This window comes from Lepidochelys olivacea (assembly GCF_965140295.1).
Source record: "Lepidochelys olivacea isolate rLepOli2 genome assembly, chromosome: 3".
Taxonomy (NCBI): Eukaryota; Metazoa; Chordata; order Testudines; family Cheloniidae; genus Lepidochelys; species Lepidochelys olivacea.
In genome coordinates this window covers 190,900,631-190,912,691 of record NC_140413.1, presented here as the reverse complement: position 1 = coordinate 190,912,691, position 12,061 = coordinate 190,900,631, and the positions used below count along the sequence as shown (strand labels likewise).

Below are 12,061 nucleotides of genomic sequence, written 5' to 3'. Positions count from 1 at the left end.
GGGGAGAAAAGAGAGAGAAACGCAATTGTGATCAAATGCCAATATTAATTACAATCCAGACGAGATGAAATATTGTTTTAGGGGGAAAGACTTTCCATTGAAATCGAGGATTTTATGATGCTGAAATCAAGTATATGCTAATGGTGGAAACCGTCTAGCTGCCACTCACAAAAGCATCTGTAAAATTGGCTTTTTAATGTATGTTTTAAGATGTGGTTTAGGAAGTCACCTCTGGAATCTAACGCATAGTGCAATAATAAAACAGATCTAGTTGTAACTAAGTGCTTAATTTCTTATGGTTCTAAAAAGAAAATCAATAAAATGTTGCCGGTTATTTATTGGAAATAACCACAGATAGGTATTCTGATGGGTAGGTTGGCTTTAGAGAGCGCACAACTGCGTAATGAATTGTAATTCAGAAGACTGTTAAGTATGAACCACAGAACCTTTCAGGGATAATAAAGTCATTACTTTTTACACTGCAGCCACCTTGAAAGGCTTTATACACGCTATTATATATAAATCAAATCACATATGTATCTACAAGTACACACACGCCTATTTATATACGTTCTGTAAAGGAACGTATGTTTAGATACAGAAGTACCACCTCTGAATTGCAGTGTGATACCAAAAGAATGAGGCAGGTTGCTATTGTCACCTGAAATTATTTTTATTTTAAAAAACCCTCATACAGAATACTATTTACTTTCTGCCTGTCCGCTCCCCCATATCTCCCCCCGCCCCAAAGCAGAGAAATTAGATTCATTTATAGCTCGAAGGAGTCTATTTAAATTGGAGCAAGACAAAAATAGATAGTGGCGTAAGACAGATGCTGACCTACTCCGAAGAGCCCATGGCATAGAGGAAATCGTGTCAGGTAGGTGGTTACAGAGCCTTACTGCAAATGAATCCTGCGTCTTCACAGGCTTTGGGGATTCATTTTTTATTTACATGGGGGGGGGGAGAAACACCCTCATAGTGGTGAGCATCAACCCCTCCTTTTCCCTTTCAGAATCACTCACTCCACTGCGCGTTATAGGAACACACTCGTTTTAAGGGGGTTAAAACTTTACCCGCGGAAGCTAGAGTGTGAAAGCAGGATTAGCAGTTGCATCTCTCTCGCTGTAGGTAGCTATAAAATGAAGCTGGACCATAAAACTGTGGTAAAGTGTGTGTGTGTGTGTGTGTATAAAAACCAAACAAAAGCAAGTTAAAGTGCACAACCGACACCTCTTGGCTGAAGATTACGATGATAAGGAAAGTGCAATAATAAAACAGATCTTGAGGAGGAGGCTATTGCGCTTCATGACAGGGGAGAGATCACCTCTAAGTAGTTCGATGGATTCACCTGCAGCTCTTGATCAGTCCCTTTGAAGCCGCCTGGCACACACACCCTCCCTGCCTCACTTCCCCTCACTCCTCGCCTAGGCAGCCCGGGAAAGCAGCCGCGATGCTGGAGGAGGTTGAGGCTTTAAGGGATGTTTGCGAATAAACTTCAGATTGTAGGGGGTGCTATTGCTGTACCGTTGACGTGAAACTGAAAGTATCCCACACCCGAATGAAACGGACCTGTGACAACAGCAGCGTGTGTGTTTCTCCATTAAAGAGACAGGGTCTTGTTTCCAACAGGTCTCCTCTAATTTCTCCACAGACTCTCCCCAAAGGGCGCTTATAACCCAGCGCGTGTACTGCTCACACAAAAGGAGCCGTCCGATCGGAAGCGGCTGAGAATTCAGGGACAGCCCCGACCACTTGCATTCCCTGCTGCTTCTGTGAACAAACTGAAGGATTTCCACCCCCCCCCCCCGGCTCTCCCTGGGTAACGTCATTATTACAGTTTTGCGTGTTAAAATATTTCTTACAGTCACAGCAAGCTTCTTCTTTCCCCTTCCTGTGCTAGATCCACTTCTTCCCTCCTTTGCACCTCTTTTCTCTCTGTCCCTCTCCCGGCGTTCTCCGCCGGGGAGCCGGCCGGGGCGTGCGCTCCGGGCGCGGCCTCGCCACCTCGCTGCCCTGCCGCGGCGCACGCTTTGTAACCCTTCTGCGGAGCAATTGCCACAAACGCTCTCTTCCTCCTCTCCCGCTTATCCCTTCTCGCAACCCGATCCCGCCCCGGGGGAATGTGTGTGTGTGTCCCCGGTAAGTTACAACCCACGCTGCGGCCGCTGCCTCCTCGGCCCCAACTCCCGCCGCTTCGCCTTGCCCCCTCTGCCCATTTGCTCGGCTCGGCTCGCCCCGCTTCTCGCCAGTAACGTAGCTGTGGTTTGCGCTTCCTGCGCTCCCGTTTCGTTAGTTTTATTAGACACGGTCACTGCTCGTTACATCTCAGAGCCCGGCGTGGCTTTGCAGGCTGCCTCGGCTGTTTTTATTTTATTTGGTTTTTTGGACTGCTGGGTGCGGGAGGGGGGGGTATCAAGTTCCACCGCCTTCCCTTTTCCTTCTCATCCTCTGCCTCTTTTCTACTTGACTCTGAAACTCGTCTCCTTTCTCCCATCTCCGGCCTGAAAGGAAGGAGGCTGGCCCTGGCCGCCTCTCCCCCGGCTGCTCCAAGCGCAAACTTTCCTCCGTCCGTCCCCTTGCCCGCTCTCTCCCTTTGTGCTGCCTGCCAGGGCCTGTCACTGCTTCTCGGGGCTTTGCTCGTGCGGCGGTGGAAAGTTTTGAATCCCCTGGCTTTGCCTGCTGGGTGGGCTCCCAGACTACCTGCCGTGCCTCCCCCTCCTGGGAGCATCCCATCGCATTTCACCTGGGCAAGCCTCTCTTCCTTTTTCAGCGCGGGGTGTGCGTGCGTGTGTGTGTGTGCGGCTGGTTTTATTTATTTATTATTTCCCTCTCCCCTCCTGGCCACTCCTGTGTTTGCCTTCTGCACTTACTCCTCTGCGGCCACTTCTGCACCGCGTGCCCAGCTCCTTTCCCCTCCACCCCAACCCCCCTGCTCCGCGAAGCAGCGTGCGCCTGGTGTCTAGTGCACCCCCCTCCCGCTTCCCCCTCCCCTCTCCCCCCTGCGATCACTGTCCATTGGCTTGTCCTGGTCTCTTTTTCATGTCCAGCCCCTGATGAGTGTCCATTGGTGTTGCCTTCCTCTTCCCTCCTCCCCCTCTCTCCAGCTTGCCCTGCCCATGTTTTGTATGTCTCTGTCCATCCAGGCTCCTGACGTTCAAGTTCGCAGGGACGTCACGTCCGCACTTGAACTTGCAGCTCAGGGGGGCTTTTGCCATTTTTTTCATCTCTCTCTCTCCTTCTCTCTCTCTCTCCCTCTCTCTCTCTTTTTTTCTTGCACAAAAAAAAAAAAAAAAAAAAAAAGCCATGACTGCTATCCCACAATTCATCTTCCCTGCGCCATCTTTGTATTATTTCTAATTTATTTTGGATGTCAAAAGACATTGATGAAGATATTTTCTCTGGAGTCTCCTTCCTTTCTCACCCGGCTCTCCCGATGTGAACCGAGCGGCTCACAAGCCACCGCAGCCACCAACCCACCATGTCTCGCCGCAAGCAAGGCAAACCCCAGCACTTAAGCAAGCGGGAATTTTCGCGTAAGTAACCCAGCGAGCAACGTGCATTTATTTCTGTGCCTCCTTCGGGCGGGTTATTTTATTTCAGAGCAGCGGAAAAAGCGGGCGAGAGGGGTGGAAATGCACTAAATGTTGGCTCGGGTTTTCCCCCCGTCTCAGTCTCTCTCTAATTAAATCACCTCGATCACTTTTCTTTTCTTTGCTCCTGGAGCATGCCCCCTTCTTACTCACTCTCTCTTCCTTCTTTTTCTTTTTCATCCCCCCTCTCGCTTTGATCTGCGTTTTTCGAATTGTGCCAGTGTGACTTGGGAAAAGAGCAGAATTTGTCCGTGCGGGGTGTGTGTGGGGGGAGTGTAAAGAAATCCCTGCAGGAAAGACAGACTGGACATTGGACGCACAGACAGACAGACAGACAAGAGATTAGGGTCCAGTGAAGAGAAAAGTCTAGGGGCGCGTGGTTTTAGCCAGATCCCCATCTCTCCCGAGCGAAACCTTGTTGCGTACCGGGGGGGGGCAATGTCCCCCCTTTTGTTTCCGCTCCAAGGCGTGGGGTGTTTGTCCCGCTCTCTTCTGCGCCTCTTTTCCCTCCGCGGCGAAAGGGCAAAAAAGGCAGCAGCGGCTGCTTGTGCTGCCCGGAGCCATCGTTGGCTTTCCCCGGGGCTCCGCCACAATCGGACCTTCCCCCCGGCCAACCGACTCATGCCAGCCTTCCCCCCACTCCTCCCCTCCTCCCCCACTGCCCCCAACTCCTGCCTGCGAACTTGGGCTGCTTGGCTCGGCTGCACGGGGCAGAGCGAGCGAGCGAGAGGAATTCCCTCCTCTCTCGCTTACTATTTTTTGGAAGATTTTCAAAAAAAGTGGAAGTGGATTTTGATTGGGAAAAATCTCGTGTCTGAATGTTTACAAGCACCGCGTGTGCGGGGAGCCTCCTGCCAACAAGCAGAGACAAGAGCAAACCCAAGCAAAGCACACACACACACACAAAACAAAACCCCAAACCAACCAACTATCGTCACTGTCACGATCAAATTAAAAAAATACGCTCCCGGGGACATTTTAAAAATACACTATTCGTCACAAAAATTCTCCCCTTCTTCCACTCCCCCCCAATAAAACATAAAAGCTGAATGCAAAGTAAGCAAGGTCGCTGCTTACACAACAAAAGGGAACTCGGATCTGGAGCGGGTGGGAGGGAAGACGAGAGGAAATATTTTATTTTTTGGGCGGTGGGAAAGCAAAAAGATGCACGCTTGTATTTTATTTCCCCCCAGTATTCCAGGTGTTTTTCTCCCCTCTCAGGGACCGTCCGTTTCAGTGCAATTTCTCTGTCTGCAAACAACCCCCCCCCCCGCTCCCCTCTCGCGCTCTGTAAAAGTTTACAATGCAATTTCCCCACTCAGATGCATAGATATTTGGAGCAAGATTTGCACACAGTCCGTTGGAGAATGTTAACGATTTGGATAAAACAGTTCCCGTAAAGGCAGGGGAAGCCAAAACATTTGCTTGCGTAAAGTTTTCTTTTAGACACCTTAAGGTTCTCTTCCCTCCACCCCTCATTGTTTCAGTCATTTGCTACAGTTCTAAGAGCTTTTTGAAATGCAAAACGTTGTGTTATGTTATGTATTGCAACATAACTGTCACATTTCTGGAGGTGCTATCTCTTCCAGAACATGTCGCAGGAACCCACCCCCTTCCACCCCATTCCTCCGCGAGCTGCCGAAACTGGTGCCGACACTAGTAACCTATGTTACTTTTAAAAATGCATATACCAGAGTGCATTCATCCTTAGGGTTTGTGTGTGCCGCGTGTGTTAGACTCACTTGTCACAGAATAATTGAAAGATTAGATTTCCATCCCCAAATCCTTCCCCAGTCGTGCAGGGTTTCCCCCTGACTTGGCAATTCCATATGTAATATACAGATACATATTTAAGTTATTAATTTTTTTTTGCTGGCAGTGTAATTGCCATTCGGTACATTTCTCCCTGTGAGATTTGGGGGGCTTGGGGGAGGGGGGGGCGAGATGTGTTGGAGTTGGATTTAAAAAAAATTGGTTAACGATAGGTTTGCATGTGAGATTCAGTCGCTAGGAGGCAGAACAAGATCAAAAAACCCCAACGAACTTGAACCTGATCAGTTTCACCACGTCTTTAATTCTCAGCATTCTCGTTTAGGAAGGAGGGAGGGCGGGTTTTCTTTCTTTCTCTCTTCCCCCCCTTTCTCCCCTTTCTTTCTCCCCCCTCCCCCTTTCTTTGTTCTTAATTTTGCCTTGCTTTATGGCTGGTGAGGAAACAGGAACGCAGCCCGTAGACCCCACACTGGAGAAAAGATCCAGTTTCTCCCTGTAATGTTTGTTTTAACGCCGTTCCCGTCCGCTCAGAGCAGCAAACGATTTCCGAGGATCGCGAGGACTAGCAAGTTGGCCCTTCATTTCCCCTCACTACCCCGACGGCCGATCAAGCCGTGGGGGTCACAGACGGGCTCGGGAGCCTTTCCAGGCGGCGCTGGGCTGGCTGGGATCCCTTCTGTCTAGTCGTAGCTTTGCACGATGCTGTAGCGCGTGGAAAGCAAACGACATCCCCCCCTCCAGAAAAAAAAAAGCTTGAAACACTCTTTCGAAGGGGGAGCTGAGTGGCACCTTCTCATCTGTGACTTTGTGTTTGTTTGGCTTACTTGGACACATCTGCTTTTGTTTGTCCCCCCCCCCCCCCCAAGCGGGTCGGGTCTCGCTACAGGCCCATCCGAGGCAAAGGCAATCCTCATGGGCGCTGGGGGGGGGGGGGGGCGCTGGGGTGGAGAAGCGGGAGCCGAGCTGAGCTCGGCCCCAGCCGAAAGGGGAGACGGCACCTTGCTGGCTCGCACGTGTTTGCACTAAGCTTCCGATCCACGCTGCTCCCATTGTGCCTGCTCAGTCCTCTCCAAGTTCGCTCTCCCCTCTTTTTCTTTCCTTCCTTCCCTCATGCGCTCCCGCTTTCTGTCTGCTTTAAAACACCGGCCACTTGCCCACATTATTAGCCATCATTTTTTCCCTTAGACTGTAAGACAATCCCAGGACACACTTGAAGGCAAACTTGGACTAGCCCCTCACTCTCTCTTTCTCCCCTGCTTTTCTTTTTTGTCTTCTAAGCTGGACACAGCCCTGTCTGCTGCTGGGGCATTTAGACCTCTCTGTCTTGCTGAATCTATACAGATACATTTCTCCCCCCCGTCAACCCCCCACTCTTGGTAACGCAGAACTGGTGCTTTTTCTTCCATTGCGTCCCTCACACTTCTTTTGAGACAAAAATCCATTGAACTTGATACAGAAGATGGTGTTATTTTGGTGGATGTTGGTGGGGAATGGGGGAAGGGCGAGAGAGAGGCTAGAAATACATGCATCTGGAGAAGTGGGGTTTTTACCCAGGAAAGCTTATGCCCAAATAAATCTGTTAGTCTTGAAGGTGCCAGCAGACTCCTTGTTGTTCTTGTAGAAATACATGTTAATGGAAGGGCATTTTGCATTAAAAACATACAAGGAATGATTAGATACCCAGGAAGGAGCTTGTGATTGCCCCAGAATTCAAAGAAGTGCACTGCAAATCAGTGGCCAGGCCAGGTGAATTGTATTTTCAAATTTTCTTTGTGCACCTGGTTTTTTTTTTTTTAAACAGCAGAAATAATAAAACCACATTTTGCTTTCTCTCAGAGGATCGGGAGCCAAACGTTTTGTAACGAACACGTTGCCAGAGGTATTTCATACATTAGTATATAATTCTTGTTAATTAGCAATAATTTACCTTAAGAGCATAGAAAATGTTGAGGTTACAGGTTTTATATCTGTACATTTGATCATCTTGTTATTTTCGAGAACTTTGCCTCCTATAAAATTAATTAGGTGAAATGTGGAGGTGTAATCAGCAGCCTCTGAATTCCCACTTCATTTCCTGGTTTTGATTGTAAATCAGCCCAGTCAGTACAGTCTTTAGCAAAGTCTGTTTTTGTTTCGCATTACTTTTAACTGTCTGGTATCTGAGCACAATATTCTCTTTCATTGCTGAGTAATATTGACAATTTCAGAAACAAATCAGGCCAACGAATAAATATTACAATTGAGTAATTATTGTGCTAGGTTCCAGTCAAAACAGTTATAAGGAGAATATCAATTTTAAAAAATATTTTGCTACTTTGAGTTAGTAAACTAAAAGTTACAATTACTGCTTAACACAAAAAAACCTTTTTTGTAGAAAGAATCTGATGGAATGACTTCCATATTCAGTTACTCACTTTGTGCAAATGCAAACAGTTGTTACTTGAGAAAATGACATAGACAGACATTTCAGAAACATTCCTGTTTCTTTTTCTATGCCAGAAAAGTGTAAATGCATGTTGTGTATTATCTTTTGGTCAGTAAGGTTAGAAGAAAACCCAAATGATTAAGATATTGTTTTTATTAATATGAATATAACCTTCATATTCCTGTAGTTGACCTTATGTTAAATTAGGAGTAGCACTAGAGGCAAGAAATTATGGAATGTATCAGTGTGTCCTAGTTGGAGCTAAGGTACGGTAAGGTGCTCTTTCAATATTATTTTACACAGCACAACTGGGAGCTACTCCAGATCTTCCTCCTCAATATTCAGCCTAGGTAGGGTTGAAATAAATTTAACCTGAGTTCACTGGATTTTTGCACTTTATCAAAATCTGTTCCAATATTCTGCAGTCAAATTAAAATCTATTTTTTGATTCTCTGTGGCTTTAAGTTCATTAAATGTGAAATTGGAGGCTCACTAAAGAAGGTCAGACTGATTAACTGTTTAAGAGTTGTATTGGGTCTCACTTTCATTTACTGGCAACATTTTGAGGCATTTTATGTTTTGTAGTGTCAGCTCATTTTGGTGGTTGTTGTTGTTGTTAGTATATGTATTATGTTGCATAGGGAGAGAAATACCAACAGGTTTTTTTTCCTTGCAAGGTTATAGTGATGAATGCTGCATACATATTGCTAAGATATTTCAGTACAAAGTTAAAAAAAGCAAACAGAAAAGAAAGGCATGTCTGCCTTGTTATACAATCCACTGACGACTATGTGTGTAGAAATAGTCTCATAATGAAGCTTTTTGGAGCTCATTCAGAAAATTAGTCAACTTTGACAACATTAGGCAGGGTATTTCAAGTGTAAAGAAAGGTCTTTTCACCGTTGTTATGAAATGTGGCATTCAGTTGACCATACTGATTTATATATGATGAAGACCACAATTGCAAACATATTTAGAATAATTTAGGCATTCCTTTTTTCAGAATGAAAAAAACAAAACAAAAAAACCTAATTGGCTTATTTTCTTAAGTATGCAAAGGTATCCTGTTTAGTTAATGTGTCTAAGTAGAATTGCCAGTGAATTTGATATTTCTTTAATTTCTGGGAGGTATCTGAAAAGTATTGCTATTTAGTTTCCTTATTTATTAATTTGGTCTTTTTTCCCATGATTAGTTCACAAGTTTTCAATTTTTAAACGGAATAAAATATAAATATATAAACATACGTACATACACGCACAGCACAGGGCTATGTAGCCCCTGTGCATATGTGTGCATGCACAATCTATGAGGCTTTTAATGTGTATGTTCATATATTTGCATGCACACACACGCACACACCTAACTCACAGTTCAACATTTCAAAACGTATGACTTGGTCATCAATATATAGCTATTCCATGACCAAGTCATACATTACGTGTGCGTGCACACACACACACACACACTTCAGTTATAAATACATAAACATAAATAATACCTCTGGCAACAAAGGACCGTATTGGCTTTTCTTCATGATACCATAGTTGTCTCACAGTAATTTTTTTTACAGCTGTTATTTTAATTTTTACTATTAAATCATTCATTCAAATTAGAACTTTGTCTAACTCCAGGAATATATATAAGATTGCAGGTTCCATTCTGACAGTTCTGCATATTACAGCTGCTTTCTCGAAATATGTTCCCTATCAACATCGATAACTACATACATTTGCTTCTTGTTGGACTGATAATGTGCTATCTGTTCACGTAATGCAGGTTTAATTTTTTCATTCTATAAATATTCAAAACTCGGTGTAGCATCCATGAACAGAGGGCTCAACAACATGATTTTCTCTCTCCCCACCTTCCCCTTCTTTTCACAAGAGGTCTAATGTTTCTCCTTTTGTTTCTTAAACTGCAGCCGAACCTCTTGAAGCCATTCTTACTGATGATGAACCAGAGCATGGCACGTTGGGAGCTCCAGAAGGGGATCATGACCTCCTTACTTGTGGCCAGTGTCAGATGAACTTCCCATTGGGGGACATTCTTATTTTTATTGAGCACAAACGGAAACAATGCAATGGCAGTCTCTGCTTAGAGAAGGCTGTGGATAAGCCACCTTCACCCTCACCAAGTGAGCTGAAAAAAGCATCCAATCCTGTGGAGGTTGGCATCCAGGTCACACCAGAGGATGACGATTGTTTATCAACGTCATCTAGAGGAATCTGCCCTAAACAGGAACATATAGCAGGTAAACTGAAGCAAGGAGAAGCATTTACAAGTTTATTTCCATGTTCAGTCAAACTGTAGTAATAATGCTCACAGTTGTGAAGTGCTGTGTCTGTTTTTCCGTTCTAGTCACCATGACAGCCAATGTGTTAAATACTCTGCGTTTCAGTTCATATTAAGTACACAAAAAATATTTCCAAGTGGCTGAGTAGTTATAGCATCAACAGGCCCATGCAATACTCATGTGTATTTTCAACAGGGTTTGCTGGGATTCTGTTTTCTTAATTGTATATAGTATAGAAGCTGTCTCCTTGTGTGTTGTCTATCTTAATTCCATATATGTATATTTTACACTCTGCTGTGTTATACAAGAACTAGCTTTACAGTCTTTTGTTAACTCAGGGGTGAAAGAGTTAACTGAGCATCAGCTAGCCTTGGATCCATATTGGCTGTCAGCGTATGGACTGTAATTAAACACAGCCCCATGGCAAAGTGACACCACCGACCTTGACTTTAAGATGCCATTTTCGACTGGCCAGGCCAGAGTAGAGAGGGCAGTTGCTGAAGCGCACAGACATGCTTATTCGAAAAGTTTAAGGGCATGTTGGAAATTTCAAAAGGTTGGTTTGACAGGAAAGGCCGCTGGTCTGCAGCCTGCCTCCTCAGCCAAATGATAAATGCTTCTCTGTGCTCTCTCTTGTCTCTGATGTGGTTTTGACAGATGTATCTTGATTTTGTTTGTGGTTTACACAACCACATGTCACCCGTACAAATGTCCAAGACTGAGTTCTGTTTTGCACAACAAACAATATATAAATGTAATTTAAAAAAGTAAATAATGTCATTTCCTATGATAAATTTTTAATTGGAAAGACACTATGTGAATGTCTCAGTGGCTGAGGTTAAAATAATTGAACTTAATATGAAAAAGAAAATCAGAGAAATACTGGAAGGCTAACAAGTCAGTTAGTTTCTAAAATCCTGAAAGTAAATATGAACACCACCCATTGCTTGGTATTAAATTATGCTTAAAATATAATTATAAATATGTAGTGCTGTAGCATATTAAAATCAACCAATGCCTGATCTAGTTTTATGGAAACATCAGTTAGGATAAGACATCACTTATACCTCTATTTTAATAGCCTAAAGGGTAGTTCAGTGTTAGCAAAAGTACTGTATGTAATCACATGATATACTGGATCTTGTCTTTGACTTACCATGGCCACACAGTTCAACCATAACAGGTCAGTAGGCATTGCAGGATTCAATGTGATATTTTTTTCCTCCAACCAATCATTAAAATCAAATGTGGCATTTATATTTTTTGAAAGCTTTGTAGTAATAGTATATATATATATATACACACACACACGCGCGCACACATATATAGGGTCAACTTACTGGCAAGCTGCATTTTGAAAGATGGCTTAAATTTTGCAGCACATTCAACTTCTGTGACATGTAGGTTAAAGAGTTTTTTTCCAAAGTGGTATATGGCAGTGACCATTTCCATGTGCTGTCTGTGATTTGAAGGAAAATGAACAGAAGTGTAGGGCATGATTAATGAAGCAAGAGCCTAGCGGAAGGGATTGTAGTCTTCAGAGATCTGAAGCCATGCTAAATCACCAAATATGGAGTAACACTTGTGTGATGTAACATCGTATTTACATATTGAACGGCTCTGTTTAAAAGACAAAACACAGTATCTGTCAAGCAAGAATTAAAACCACACTCCTTGCCATGGTCTCAAATAGGCCATTCAGTCTAAGATACAACCACACTGAGGAGTTTAGAATTATTTGCTTTAGTTTAGAATTCTACTATTACAGTTGTTGAACCATGTAAGCCAAAGCCTGCCTTCTGTACTCATATATATAGGGTGGTTACCATTAATTAGATTCCTAGCATTAGTTAAGTGGGCAGAATTTGGCCCTAAAGGATGTAATGGTGTTGCTAATTAGAAGAATAATATGTTTTTAACTGTCCCTTGTTCTTCTAAATGGTTCAGTAAGCTAAGGACTGAATTCGGGGTATGTACAA

At 44.1% G+C, this 12,061-nt stretch overlaps 1 protein-coding gene across 4 annotated transcripts in view; it reads left to right on the top strand.

Moving 5' to 3' along the window:
* Window positions 1-3,302: 3,302 nt before the first annotated feature.
* Window positions 3,303-12,061, top strand: part of BCL11A (BCL11 transcription factor A) — a 98,501-nt gene continuing 89,742 nt past the window's right edge. For 2 of the 4 annotated variants that reach the window (XM_084624873.1, XM_084624874.1), the window contains exons 1-2: window positions 3,303-3,536; window positions 9,711-10,040. In XM_084624873.1, coding sequence (XP_084480999.1) covers window positions 3,482-3,536; window positions 9,711-10,040 — 385 coding nt within the window. In that variant the 5' untranslated portion in view covers window positions 3,303-3,481. The remainder of the gene's footprint in view (window positions 3,537-9,710; window positions 10,041-12,061) is intronic. The other 2 variants (XM_084624872.1, XM_084624871.1) reach the window with 1 other exon arrangement.